Source organism: Lepisosteus oculatus, chromosome 5 (assembly GCF_040954835.1).
Source record: "Lepisosteus oculatus isolate fLepOcu1 chromosome 5, fLepOcu1.hap2, whole genome shotgun sequence".
Classification (NCBI taxonomy): Eukaryota; Metazoa; Chordata; class Actinopteri; order Semionotiformes; family Lepisosteidae; genus Lepisosteus; species Lepisosteus oculatus.
The window spans coordinates 43,417,866-43,433,498 of NC_090700.1; the positions used below are offsets into that span (position 1 = coordinate 43,417,866).

Consider the following 15,633-nt stretch of genomic DNA (forward strand, 5'->3'; position numbering starts at 1 on the left):
TCAGAAGAAAAAATGACAATCTCTCCTCAGTAAGGAGCGGTGGCTCTATGGCTATGGATCTGTGCTTGTGGCTAGAAAGTTGCTGGTTCAAATCCGGCAGCTGGCAGCTAGTCCTTAACCCCAACTGCTCCAGGGGTGCTGTACAATGGCAGACCCTGTGCTCTGACCCCAGGCTCTCTCCCTGTCTGTGTGTCTCATGGAGAGAAAGGTGGGGTATGCAAAGATAATTCCTAATGTTATAAAGACATTTCCCTTTGCCAGCAACTACTGCTGCACCCCGTATTGTTGTGCATTTGATAAATAAACTTTGATTTGAATTGAAGGGTGCCTCTGGAAAAATTACAAAAGGGACTTGTGCTGTAATAGAAGCAAGCCTTACCTATTCTGATAGAACAGAATACTCAGTGTACCATCTCTAACACTGTGACAAAACGGTTGGATTTGCAAAGGACAGCAGTGCTGTGGGTCAGAAAAAAAATTACTTAAAAACTTTGGCAGTTATCAAATCCCAATTTCAGGCAATCCTCCAATAGCAAATTCCTAACTCTTAAATTGATGCTAGCTTTTTGTTTGACAGCTTGCTGGGGGCTTCTTGGGTTTAACTAATTTTAACATGTTACCCTATTTTATTTGTTTAAATAATAACAGAAAATGTAACAAATGCATATCCTAGCGCAAAAGAAAACAAAATAAAATGTATTACATATATTTTTTTAAAGGAGATATTCGTTTCTTACAAATGATCTTGACAGATTCATATGAAATAATCAACATAAAAGTGAAAAAAAAAGAAGTACAGTACAAACTGTTAATGCGGATATATTAACTTTTGTAGAGGAAAATCGTTTCTTAGTACCGGTATTAGTGTTTTTTTAAAACCTTCAGCTCAAAAGGGAAAGACTTGAATCTGATCGGGAGACTCATTCGGGATTTATGTTCACAATAGCAACATTGTATATGCGGTGTACTGAACATGTTTCGTACGAAGTATTTGATTTAATCCGGTCGTCAGGAGATTACAGCTTCTTTTCAGCGCAAATCCAATTTGAACCTTTTAGGTGTTTTGTTTTTCAAGTTTTTAAAAGAGTGTAATCCTTCTGCTGTTGTCGGGCATATACTGCCTGATTTCTGGCTTCTTCGTGTTTCAGATGCAGTGACGAAGACTCCAGGGAACAGGTTACCATCGCTGTTGGCAGCACAAAACTCCAGACTGGATACAATCACTCTCTGCACGCCACACAGCGCTCCGCCTTCACGCAAAAAAAAAAAGTGACTGAAAAACTACGGAGTTGTTCCAGAACGCCTGGTGGGAAACACTGTTAACGAGACCTTTCTTCTGTCTGTCGTATTGCGAAGTGTTGCACCTCTTTAGAATTGCAGCTTTTATCCGCAATAAAGTGAAGAACTATTAAAGATTGCATTGCTGTAAAATGCACATTATATTCGCAATTTTAGCTGGTTTGGCAATACTGCCATTGCTCTTCCGTTCATTCTTCCCTTACATCGTCCAAGATTGGGCATACATGGCGAACGTGATGGGAAGTATTGTAAAGTTTGCGAAACGCAGTAGAAGAAATCCTCCATATTTGGTTTTGGATAGATTCTTTGAACAGGTACAGAGACATCCTGACAAACCGTTCATCGTGTCTCGGGATCACACGTATTCGTTCCGGGAAACCGATAAACTCAGTAACAAATTCGCCAGGGTTTTGCGGATCCACGCTGACCTGAAAGAGGGGAATACGGTCGCTCTGTACATAGGAAATGAACCCGCCTTTATTTTCATCTGGTTAGCTTTGGCTAAAATTGGATGTACGGTGGCACTACTGAATTGCAATATCAGATCCAAATCTTTGCTTCACTGCTTCAGTTGTTGCGATGCGAAGACCCTAATAGCAGCGTCAGGTAAGTGATTGTACTGGTTTCTCTGATTGGCTTCGAACATCGGCGCGTATACAAATTACTCAGAATCTTCGTGAACAGTTTTTACTGTATTTGTGTTGTACTGGAGGACTGTGAATGCTGAGATCATATAAAACCTGAATATCTCTAATCTGGAATACTCTAATCAGATTATTCGCCAAATAAGGCATTGTCGCCTTTTGTCAAATCAGGCAAACTGTTAGCGTTAACTGTTCGTGAGAGAAGACTTTAGTTAAACTTCATCAGTTTATAATGGACACGGTAGAAATAAAATCAGAGCAAACACTACAAATTACATAATCAGGGTTACATTTGAATCACACGGAAGGTCACGTCTCGCGTTTACTTAGCTGCCTTGCCTGGGTATGATGTGTCTCCATGTACATATACTGTACTTTTTTTATATTTTCTCAACTAATATTACTGATTTTTTTCTAGTTATTGTTGTCATATGTCAGTTTGGCCTGTTACTTTAATTAAGAAGTCCCTGTTGAAAATGATGGAAAGATGCTACAACTATGAGTTTGGGAATGCCTTCTTCGATAGGGTTATTTACAGTTCACTCTATTGTACTGATGATTACACACTACAGTGAAAACGTGTTGTGTCTTGTCTGTTCTAAAGCCTGAAACTGTATTTAAGAGTTTAAATCAAGAAATTCCTGCGCTGCGTAGAACAAGCGGCTTTCAAAAGTAATAATGAGGGTAAATTGAATAAACCTTAATCTCACAGTGTAGATCTAAGTTTCAACTACTCGGGAACTGCCTTTCTGTTTTAATCACCAACCAACCTGTTTTTCAGCTCTGATTGCCTTGAGCAGGATACTTCAGTCCTGCTTTACTCTGGTCAAAAAGGTCTTAAAAAAGTACAATTCAAGTTGGGTTTTCAGTGACAGCAAATAGTCAAGCATTTCTAATTAATGAAAAATAAAATGACCCTGTTCATTTTCATTGTTAACCGTAGTAAAAGTATAGCGGATTTCCTGGCCAACTCAGTAATCAGCCAAACTGCATTCAACATCATAAACGTGTTGCAACGCAATAAGTTTTGGACAAGAACAAGTCAATCTAGAAAGAACAAATTAACCAGGCAAACAAGAAATAAAATCTTTAGGTGTTAATACCCTGGCCTTTTGTTACCTTAAGGGTGGTGGGAGTGTGTAACAGGCTATCCAGCTATGTTGGGGAAACTGATACCCTGATTTGTTTCAGTAAGCTGCTTGATGAGAAACTTGTATAAATTGAATATTAACTGCCCAACAGGCTAGATGGGTTGGTCTTAACTTGTTTTGTAACTATTTTTGATAGTCTGATTTCGAACCAACTGACATGAACTAAGGCCAAAGACACAGAATCCAATGACATGTCAACCTACTGTATGTTTGGGAGAACAGATTGAACTGTTTTTTTTTCTTTGTTTTCCCTAGAGCTGACAGACGCAGTGGTAGAAGTGCTACCGTTTCTGAGAGAACAGAAAGCCTCTGTGTTTATCTTGAGTGCAGAGTCTACAATACCAGGCACTGAAACCCTTATTGACAAGATTGATCAAGCGTCTGACGAGCCAATACCTCAGTCTGAACGATCAAGCATTACAATGCAAAGCCCTGCTGTGTTTATCTATACATCTGGGACTACAGGTTAACATTACGTTTGTTTTCTTTGGCTAACACTTGTACCTTTTTAAGCAGCTTAGACGTGGACCTACTGTATTGTACAGTTAGATATGTTCCTGTTCCTGTAGCAATCTACCCAAAGGTAGGGCAGTGCCAGCCCCATGTTTTTTACCCTCAGATCTTCCCGTGACAAGCCCTGCCCACTGCTCCCCACTGCTCCCTCTGAGGCAGGTACTGTATGTTAACACCATAGGAAGCTGGCAGCCAGGAGAAGATACATTCGCAGTCTAAGTGCTGTGAATTGGCTGTGAATGACTTTTTGGGGGCGTATTCACAGCTACATTAGTAGATTTTAGTTTGCGTTTCTTGAAAATGGCCTTGGGGATTTTTTTAAACAAAGTTTGTTTTTTTTATCCCCATCCAGTATGTGGGATACCACTAAACGTTTTAGTCTCGCCTGCAAGCGAGCTGGTGCGAGCCCTTAGGAAAACCAACCAATTTACAGTATTAGGCTATTGTCCACAGATCTGCTAGATTATTTTGCAGTTATAATTGTTTTAGCCAGAAGCAATGTTAAGCATCAGCATCAAGCTGCTGTGGAGTGGCCATGTTCTGGTTAGCAGAAACAGCTGTTTACTGTATGTTTTCTCTGTATGGTTGAGAACAGGGTTACCTAAGGCTGCAGTGATCAATCAGAAGCGACTGCTCTCGGCGTTGGTGGTGTTGTCATCAGTGGGCGTGCACTCTGATGATGTCGTCTATGTGAACCTGCCTCTCTACCACAGCGCGGCCTTCCTCATTGGTTTCATCGGCTCCATTGAAGCAGGTGCACAGTCTTCCTCTATTCCCACACAGCAGCAGCAGGGAGTGCCAACTCCATCACCCTGAAAGCAGCACAGCTCCTGCCAGATTCGGGGAAATGCGATAGGGTTCTTTGAGTTTATGATCCCGGATATCTTTATCCTACAAACTTCTTCAGGAAGAAAAACAAACCCAAAACTTGAATGGGAACAAAAAGACACAAAATATAACAACAACCAGTAATCTGTAATGGTTTATTACAGTGTTGTTGGTTTATTTTATTTATTATTAAAGAATTAAATGGAAATGGGGCTTTGAAAGTGTCTCGCACTTTGTTGGATCCTTGTCTTTGCCAGGCTTGCAACTTGATCACTGCTTCAGCACAGGACTGCTCCTCTGATATTCCCACATGCCCTGCTACAGGATCTTCAGAGCTTTTGCATGAGAAGACCAGTTTATTATTTACTTAGTTAGATTGCTACCTGTTAGAGATTGAGCCACGACAACTGAACATTTCATGCATTTTCCCCCACTGTTTTCATTGAGTGACACTGTCTCCATGCCTTCCGCTGTGTTAATGCTTTGTGCACCTTTCATTGTTCTTTTGTTAATTTTCAGTTAACTTTCACCACTGCTACCCACTAATGACTTACGTTTACTAACTTGGTAGGTCAGATTTCCTATGGAGTAAATGCAGATTGTGTTCAGCATAAACTTGATGCCACCTATGTCATTGTTTTTTAAACCTAAGGCTCCACCATTGTTTTGTGCCGCAAGTTTTCAGTCTCCCAGTTCTGGGACGACTGTAGGAAGTACAATGTGACGGTGATGCAGTACATTGGGGAGACCATGCGCTACCTGTGCAACACGCCAAAGGTAACACTTTGAATGTACTATAAAGTCAAAACATTTATTACTTTGGAAAAAACGTGCATGCCTGTGCCTATACAAATGCAGTTTTATTTTCCCTTTTAGAATGACTTTCTGTGTTTTTAAACAGTCTTTATAAGAGAGTGCAGGCTGTGTTCTCTTTGCAAGCTGATTGCAAGTTTGCACCAATGGGCAGCCACTTAAGTCTGTGTGTGCCATTGGCTACAATTTTTCCAAAAATAGCGTTTGAGGAGGTTACATGGCACAACGAGTCACCTAGATATCCGTCTCATTTTGTTTTCGTTTTCACATTTTACTGCAGCTAAAAAGTTTGCAGTTTTTTCCAGCAGTTTAATACTTCAGTAGAAAATGTAAATCCTTGCAGCAAGAGAGACTCTCATCTGCAGACGTTCTTCTTGCATGTACAGTAGCAGATGCCACTGTAATTCAAGGAAGACAACGGACTCAGGACAGCTGCTTTCTCTCTGGGTCACCCTTTGACCCCAGTTATCCCGAACTTGTCCACACACACTGATTGCCCAAATGATTTTGCTAGTTAAAAGACAACATTTGATACAGTGTCTTTGCCAGAGCTTTCTGCTCCGCATTCCTCTCACTAATTCTCGAGGAGACCAAATCTGTTCCTGGCACTTCAATGCGGTCTGAGCTCAAAAAGCATGTGTACTTCAACGTGAAATACAGCCTAGAATGTGTGCATGAACCAAGACTGAATCAGATTTACTTTTTCTTTTGGCGAGGGCATATCAATCCAATGAAATAAGCATATTTTCAACTTCTTTATGAAGTTAGAATTCAAGATTACTTTTCTGCATCAAATTTCTTTATGTTTACTGTCTTCAAAAACCCTAGTATATGTATATGGGCACAATTGAGGTGTCTGTGTGAAAATGCTTGTGCACCCTTTCCTGTCGAACATGGCATTTCTATTTATATACACAGTACATGCTTTCATGAATTAGATCTACTGCCACTCCACTTTTTTATGGCTGTTACATTTGGGGAGATGATTCTATGCATGTTAAACACTTTCTTTAGCCATTGAAACTGTATCTGCTTGTATCATCATGAGGGATCAAGTCTCATAGTGTACCTCATGTGATACATATGTCTCAGGGCCAAGGAAAGTACAGTTTAGTGTCTCAGGCCTGTTCTCTTTTTGGAACAGCCAATGGCTTTAAGTTTGAGATTCCATGGATAGAAACCAGGAAACCAAATATCACAGAATCGTGGGGCTCCCACTGACACTCAGGGTATGATTTTATTAAGGATTACTTTCAGACATTTTATGCTATGAGCGTGACATGAATGTTTCATGTTCTAGTTTGATTATTTAAAAAATTGTGAAAATTACTAAAGTTAATATTTTTACAAAAGAACACTGCAAGAAGAGTGGGTGTATTTTTGTTATTCTCAACTAATTATTATTATTTTATACATGTAGCAATTGTAGTATTTAGGGAAGCACAAAGACTTGTATGTTTTGATAAGGCAAAATGGTTTCCTGGAACAAATCATTGAAAATATTTGGGAATATTTCATTGAATTATAAATGAACTACTTGAAAATTAATCTTCACCAGGCTCAAACACTACAAACATGATCAGAGTTTTTATATAATTTAAAGCAGGGATGTCTCACTAGAAAGAACACAAAGAAAATTGTTGGATTAGCACTATGAGTAAATATCTACTAAAACATGTAGAAAATGTACAGTATACTGATGTATAAGCTATAATACAAAATATTCCTTTCATGAAAGTTTTATTTTGATGTTCTAAAGTACTTCTAACCATATATTCTGTTGAAATGACATTGTAATAAAATTTACTGTAACGTTAACTATTTGGTAGCTGTTTCTATCCTTTTATAGTGCTAATGACATACTTTTGTCCTCTAGAATAAATCTACAGAAAATTCTGCAATCAGATCAGAATTAATCCGATGACATTTACTCTCATTTTTGTATTCCCACTAGAAAGACGATGACAGAGATCATAAAGTCAGAATAGCGATTGGTAACGGTCTCAGGGCTGATGTCTGGAGAGAGTTCTTGACTCGATTTGGAAGCGTTCACATCACAGAGTTCTACGGAGCCACAGAAGGAAATATTGGATTTATAAACTATGTGGGAAAGATTGGAGCCGTTGGTCGAGTGAACTATTTGCACAAGGTGAGCCCTCCAATACAACGATGGGATTAGGAAACAGGAAACATGTTGTTTGGTTTTTACGTAGACTTTGTTCAATTGACGCTTAATGCTGTTTTAAAATTCTGCTGTAGAAACTCTTCCGCTATGCACTGATTAAGTATGACATTGAGAAAGACGAGCCGGTGAGAGACTCCCAGGGTCTCTGTCTGGAAGCTTCCAAAGGTGATTAATTACTGTTCTTTTTCACACCAGACATTTTTCTTGTCACGAGATATTCATAAAGGGCTAGGGCTGATTTTTATTGGATATGTATTTTTTTATCAAAATAAACTTTATTTCACAATAAGTACACTCTCTATCAATTTATCAAACTTAAATCTAAATCAGGTGGTTGTCCGTTATCAATCAGTGCAAGTGGATGATGGGCCTGGATTTGCACTATTATTGGATGTATATACAGTACAGTGACAAAAATCGGGGTCTCCTGACTCGGGGCTCAGACAGAACAGACGATTGCTCAAGCACAGGTTGAGCTCTGTGATCCCAGGCTCAAGCCTCGGTCAGGTCACTAGCCAACTGTGACTGGGATTCCCCCAGTGGTGGCACAACAATCGTCTTAGCACCAGCGAGGGTAGGAAGGGCAAGTTGGCCAGGACTCTCTCCGCTCTCAGCGTCACAGCACCCCCTGTGGCCTCCTGTGTGCACACCGTTCCTTTTATGGGAGCACAACTTCCTGTAGGGGGCGGGGCTATCTGTGATGTGTTAAACGACGATTGGCTCAAAGGTGGGCGGGTCAGAGGAGTCTGCCCACACCTCTTTTGTCTCTTCCCATGTGCAGTTGTGGGATCTGAAGCTGTGAGCCAAGGTGTGAAAAACATACAATTGGTGATTCCAAATTGTGTGGGTATAACAAACATACTTGATGACTGTAAATTTTAAATGTAAAAAAATTGTTAAGGGATTGCCAGGTTTACGTCAATTTCACATCTGGTGTCTTAAATGCATGAATTCTGAAGTAGATTCCTTAATCTAAAAAGTAGAAAAACTTTTTTTGCCATTCTTTTCTAGGTGAGACGGGACTTTTAGTGGCAAAGATAACCAATATCGCTCCCTTTTCTGGATATGCAAAGAATCACCAGCAAACAGATAGGAAGAAGCTGAGGGATGTATTTCAGAAAGGAGACCTCTATTACAACAGTGGAGATTTGTTAAGGATTGATCAGGATAACTTTATCTATTTTCAAGATCGTGTGGGAGACACATTCAGGTAGGGAGTCACACCTGTGAGTGTAAAAACCCAAGGCCACAGCTGTATAGCCTGTGCTTTGTTGATGTAGGTGATGAAGGTGCTGTACTGCCCTCTGGTGGAGTTCCAAAGGGGCCTGGGCAGTTGATTCCTGTCTTGGGTGCCATGCCCATCTTGTGCCCAGCCAGAATTCAATGGCCATGTCTCAAGCACACTCCCATTCCCATGCCTGACAGCACCTTTGCCACATAGGGGTGAATTCTGCTATGCCACAGGCCCAGCCCTGCACTATGGGAAAATCCAATGCCATTTGGTGCCTCAGGGCGTTATGCCACTGTAGTGGTCTCGTCTATCAATGCTTCCTGTTGCACTTGGCAATGCAGTAACAAACTGCATTCTGCATTCTGCAAACTGCCTTTTGGGTTTAATGGTAGACAAGACTACCTTCCTCTATAATTTTACAGTAGTATTAAAAAACACCATGCCATCATTTTAACAACTGATCAGAAGAACCGATCAAGTGTAGCTCTTCTCTTGGTCTGCTATGCAGGTTCTGCAGCACTGCGGCCAGAGAACTCATTGCAGTAGAACATGCCATCCAGCTTCTGTCTTCAGCTTTTCTGTGGCTTTCTTGCAGATGGAAAGGAGAGAATGTGTCCACGACAGAGGTTGCTGACATCTTTGCGATGGTGGACTGTATTGAAGAGGCCAATGTTTACGGTGTTCAAGTGCCAGGTACAAAGTTATTGTTAGATGCACTATTGCACTTTGTGCTGTTATGGCCTTTCTGTTTTCAGTGGTTCCCTGTGTTTTTTTGCATGCATCCATTTTCTAACTGCTTTATCCAATTCAGAGTTGCGGGGGAGCCACAGCCTATACCAGCAAGCAATGGACTCAAGGCAGAATACACCCTGGACTGGATGCCAGTCCATTGCAGGGCAGACACAGACGCACGTACCCCCACCACACCAGAGACAGTTTTCCCAGAAGCCAGTTAACCTACTAGCATGCCCGTGGACTGTGGGAGAAACCAGAGCGCCCAGAGGAAACCCACACCACCATGGGCAAAACATACAAACCCCACTCAGATAGCACCCCAGATCTGGACTTAAAGCTAAGGCCTGCAAGGCAGCAGTACTATCCACCATGCCTCTGTGCCACCCTGTCTTTTTTCAAACTAAATTTAAAAAAACCTTAATAAGTCCTTAGGGCAGTTATTGAAACCAGCATGCTGTAGGCAGGTAAATCCAAAATGCATGTCAATACAATTTGTGACTGAGTTGCAGAAGGAGGTTGCAGGCGTTCCTTTATTTGATATACAGGTCTGCATGCATTTGCATTTATATGGAATACAGCTGGAAATACTGTATTGTTTTGAAAGTTTAAGCTTGTGCCATGCATAGCAAGACAGACATTATCGGGTTATTGTTTCTGATAGCGTGGCTTAGCCTGTGACTAGTATATACTCTACATTCCCTAAGGATTTTCAGATCAGAGTTCTCATGCATGCAGACTTCTTACAGGCTCCTTTTGTAGGAATAATAGCAAATAGGTTAATACCCATTAATATTCAAAATGTTTTTTTTTTTAGAAATAAGCAAGAATAGAGAAAGTTGAATATTATTTCACGTCAACTTTAGGTGGAATCTGAAAGACATTTTCTAAACACTGCATGACAACGGATGTTACACATATGACACTTCATGTGCTGTACTCTTTTTAAAATTGTGTTAATATTTAGCAAATTCAACTGTTAATTGTTGGCTTCTGGGAAAATCGGCCCTGGTGTGAGTGTGTGTGTGTCTGTGTGTCTGTGTGTGCTCTGCAATGGACTGGCCTCCTGTCCAGGGTGTACCCTGCCTTGCTCTTGCTGCTTGCTGGGATTGGCTCTGTCTCCCTCCTGATCCTGAATTGAATAAATTGAATAAAGCAGTGAGAAGAGGGACAGATGTGCCAGTTGTTGCTGCTTTGTCTGAAATAATAATGTTTGCTTATTTGACTTGAACTCTTTCATCTTGTTTTGAATTGTATGGTCATTAAACTACCATCTCTGATAGTGTGATGCATGATAGTATTCCAAACCCTCAGAGGCACTGACACTGTCAACACAGCAAAGTTCGTCCGTATTAATAGTGCACCCCAAAGGAGAGGACACAAAGTGAACCTACAGGGAGGTGTATTAAAAACTGAGAACAGGAGGCTCTTCTTCACTCAGAGGGCTGTGGGAGTTTGTAACAGGTTACCTAGCCATGTTTTTGTAGCAGAAACCCCGCCTTCTTACACGGAATGACTGAGATCCTTGAACAATGATCTACCCACTACCCAACAAGTTGGAATAGCCCCGTCTTGTTTGTAACCTTTCTTAGTGTCACGATCATAATCCCTCCTCTTAAGGGCGCTCCGGCTCTTTTACTTTTTGGCTGATTCCGTGCACCTGCCCTCAGTCCTGCCCCTCCTTATTTAAGCCGGGTGCTCTTGCTACTCTGGGCTCTGCATTGGAAGACGGAAGCCCGGAGGCCCGCATACCACCAAGTCACCCTACATCTGCAGCCTGGCCTCGTGATCCTGCTTTTATTCCCCGTCTCTGCACCGGATCCCGTTCTGGTTTTTAACTCTGTCTTGTTTTCCTCTCATTTGGATTTCCCGGTTTTGGACTTTTGGACTTTGCCCTGGATTTCCCCTCTGGACTCCCTTGGACTTGTTTGCCATGGCCACGCCCCCCTGTTTGTCAACCTGCCCTGATCGTCGTCTCTTCCCCATTGTCCTACTTCACTCACTTCCGGATTATACCGTCTGCATAGGGTCCTGTTCTACCCAATGTTACACCTGGGTACTATTGCACTTAATAAAAATAAAATGAAATCCGCTTAGATAAGGCAGGCACAAAACCTCCAGAGATGAGCTCACCCAGGTGGTTTTAAATTATTTTTGCATTTTCATTTTGTTCCGCCCCTGTTAAATTGTAAGTATGGCCATAATCGCAGAACCTTCCTATTTCAGCAGTTATTGTGGTGCTGTGTCATTCGTAGGGCACGAAGGCAAAATAGGAATGGCAGCCGTGATCTTAAAGCAAGGAAGACAGTTTGACTGTTGCGGGATGTTCAACCATGTTGTCAGCTTCCTGCCCAGTTACGCAAGACCACGTTTTGTGCGAGTTCAGGTGAGGACAAATGTATTGGAATACAATCTAAATAACATACATGTGACCTCACTGTCGGGGGCACCACCCACACTTTGTAGAGGTGCCAGTTATTTTTTTTTTAAAGTATCTATTTGTGAATTCTACTGCCATGAAACCCCCAAGCAAGTGACACCAACCAGTGCTCACACACCAAGACATGACTGCTGCTGCTTCCCTTCAGCCCGGTCTGTGTCTCAGAAGACACATGGTTTTAATGTGAAATTGTTGTGATCATTTCCTCCACGTGGGAACTAAGTACAGGGACTTTTAAACACGGCACAAAGATGGTCAGAACAGTTTGGAAACGTCTTTAGATTCCCAACTGTGACAGAATGCTTGTTATTTTTTCTTTCTTTCTGAATGTGAAATACTCCAATACTCCCCCCTACCCTTCTGGTATGTTTGAGAGAGTGTACAGTATGTGATACGAATGAAGTATGAATGATACTTACCCTTTTTGTTGTTTCCCCCACTGGAGTAGTGTATTGTATTGTATTGATCAAGATGGCCACCGGTCACCTTTCCTGTTTGTAGTATCACACAAATGATCTTAAAGGGAAAGGTTACTGGTGAGCCATCTATATATAACTGATGTAAGGTTAGTTGTTTTGTTTAAGTGAATATATCACAGTTGCACAACTCTGTTAAAATATCTAAGTTATTTTGGGATGGTTAATTACTTTATTTTGATCAATTTGCCCATCTTTGTTAACAAAACTGTGAGCGAGTCCCTTTAAGAGGATGGTCCTTAGAAGAGGAGGGGCTATAAAAGTGACTGGGAGAGCTCAGTATGGAGAAGGGTGCCTTGGAGAAAAGGTGTGGAAAGTACTCCTGTAAGGGTTTTTTTATTTTGTTATCCCTATTTTTTGGGCAATAAATCTAGTTTTGTTTACATTTGAAGACTGCTTGTAGGAGTTTCTTTTCTTTTGAGCCAAGCCTGGTAACTTGGCCAGTGACACCAACAGTTCTCCAATCATGTCTTCTTTTAACTGCAGAATTCCTTAGAGGTGACAGGGACGTTCAAGCAGAAGAAAGTGAAGCTGGTGGCAGAGGGATTCAATCCAGCCGTGCTTCAGGATCCACTGTACTTTCTAGACGACAAGGAGAAGAGATACGTACCAATGACTCAGGAGATCTATGATTCCATCCTGTCAATGGACACGAAGCTGTGAACGTGCTGCACATATTCTCCAGTTTAGGCACTGCTCAAAAATGTCTGCTAGAATATGCAATCCAGGAATGTATGGTAGTAAGAACAGGGTAAATAGCACAGGCAGGCAGGGTTACTGATTCTCTCATTACTGTTCCCAGATTCCATTCTCTCAAGTGAGAGTAACTGAAGAAAGCATTCCTCAGGGATAAAAAACACACATTGTACTGAATTACTATATCGTGCAGAACCAAGAGAAATACTGTACAGTAGCCTGCACTGACATGATGTAGATTTAAATATCAGAATATTGCTGCTCCAGAACTCATTAATGTAAAGCCTCATTGCTCACACTTAAATCTTTCTGTTAATTAGGATAAGTTTTTTTTTAAATAGAAATATAACCAGGGACTTTAATAAACAGTAGTACAAATTGTAAATCTAATGATACTGACAGCGGGCTCCAACAAGCCAGGGGCAGTTTTAGATTAATGATTTTAGTGCTCCTACCATGTGTACAGTGTCTGAGCTAAAGCACTACATCTCCCAACCTGGCTCAAAGGACATAAAGTACATTAAAGTAAAGTATGAATTCCAGTTTTACTATGCTTTAATGCTAAAATTAGATTTTGTTTTGTTGATTGATACGAAACTATATCTCACAATGTGTCATATGAACAAGCATGCTCGTTTCTACGGTGCAAAGGCAGGAAAAGACAACAGCAGCATGTGTCCCTGCTGCTTTTATTTAAAGCATCTATCCATAAAACTGAAATAACAGCCTTGAAAACTAGTACTTCAAGGGTTGAAAGACACACGACATGGGCTAGCACACAGAGAGCTCGGCATGGAAATGTTTTTCAGCACGCTGAACTAACAGATTCGTTCAAACAAAATATATTCATTCCGAAGACATTTTCAAAAGAGTTACCCAAAAACTCAAAAATGATGGTTGTGTCAGGAATTTGTTTTTATTTTTAAAACGATTTAGAATAAATGTTGTTTTTTTCACTGGGGGGAATATTGGTCTTTACTTGAATCCATTATTTTCAATTATGTTTGTATTTTCACGTCAATTACTCCACGAGTGTATTTTTATAAAGGAGCCACACACTTATTATTGCACAGTCTCTTATCGTGTGAGAACATTTTTTTTTCCTCTGGGGAAATCTCCTCTGGAGTCAACTTTGCGATCATTCATACACAGCTCACTTTGCCACAGGGGTCTTCATTGTGTTTTAGCTGGTGTCTCTCCCTGCAGTCGTGGCTAATTTGTTACAGTTCTGGTTATTGTGTTGTACTAGTAACCAGAATGCGTTTTTAAATGCATTTTCCAAAGCACTGTAACAATAATCATCTGTCCAATGCGTTTTTTATTCTTCTGAAACATTTTGAAGGCAACGTTGAATTATGCACTTCCGACTTTCAGAGACTCTCATCCTAGCGTTAATCCCGCATCAGCAGGGTCCGCTTGTCGGAGGAGAACAAAGTAATGTAGCCAATTCATAGAGAGGGATTATTAGGAAGCATAGGACATTTGGCCAGGACGCCGGGGTTACACCCCTACTCTTTTCGAGAAACACCATGGGATTTTTAATGACCACAGAGAGTCAGGACCTTGGTTTTACGTCTAATCCGAACTTTCAGAGAGAGTGATGCGCCCTTAACGCGACATGTTTGTGTTACACTACGTCCAGGAAAGTATTCTAAATGAAACAAAATCCGTGCGTCTACTCTCTAACAGCTTTATCCAATTCAGGGTCACGGGAGAACTAAAGCCTATCCCAGGGAGCAACGGTGTAAGACAAGTTGGACAGTCCATCGTAGGGCACACACGGACAGAAACAGGCACCCCATGACCAGCTTTCCCAGAAGCCAATTAACCTACCACCGTGTCTTTGGACCGTGTGGGGAAGCACGAACGCAGGGACAACATACAAACACCACTCAGAGTATCCAGGAACTGAACCCAGGGCATCAGCACTGGCGAGGCTGGTTAACGCTGACCACTGCGCCACCCGGTAAAACAGCAGGCCAGTTTGAAATTCAAATAACCGATACATTCATTCGGTTAACGGAGGATATGGAAGTGATTTCTGAAGAGTTTAAGTACATTTCCAATGTTCTTGCTGACTTGCTGGTGTACCAGTGACATTTTATGAAACGGCTCCAGTGGAACTTTTAAATAATTTAAATCCCAGTCAAATCTGTTTTGAACTTTATAAAAATGTAAATTATTTTCTATTTCATAAAAACCATCCCATTTCTATATTTTGACATAACACGAATTAATAACACATTTATTAAGTAGCCCAAGTAGTCCAATTTGCATTCTGCTCAAGTACATCAGTGAATAAATGCGTCACGTGTTTTATTACCTCGATTAAATTAGGTGAAATGAGCTTGCTCCTCGTTTCTTTTATTGTTTCGTTGTCTTGTTTGATCTTAAAACTTGCTGGGATGTTGAGTGTGAACTTCAAACCGTGGGGTGGAAGGCAGCTCATTTTACAATGGATATATTGTTAGGCAGTGCTCTAAAAAATAAATTTAGGAAAAAGGCAACACGGAAAGTCCCATTGTGTTTTGTCTTCACGGGACTAAGCGGGTGACCTTTTATTTAAAAAATGCCAAAACCAGTTTGAAAGCAATGAGGTTATATGGTACATTCTGCATTCAATTT

At 40.9% G+C, this 15,633-nt stretch overlaps 1 protein-coding gene across 1 annotated transcript; it reads left to right on the forward strand.

The window, feature by feature from the left end:
* The first annotated feature begins 1,112 nt into the window (after positions 1-1,112).
* LOC102689253 (long-chain fatty acid transport protein 2-like) lies at positions 1,113-15,354 on the forward strand. The gene is made up of 10 exons (XM_006628634.3): positions 1,113-1,905; positions 3,350-3,559; positions 4,203-4,361; positions 5,088-5,212; positions 7,203-7,397; positions 7,508-7,598; positions 8,445-8,643; positions 9,260-9,357; positions 11,652-11,782; positions 12,799-15,354. The coding sequence occupies exons 1-10, from the start codon at positions 1,431-1,433 to the stop codon at positions 12,973-12,975; spliced, it is 1,860 nt and encodes a 619-aa protein (XP_006628697.2). The 5' UTR covers positions 1,113-1,430; the 3' UTR covers positions 12,976-15,354.
* The last annotated feature ends 279 nt before the right edge of the window (positions 15,355-15,633 follow it).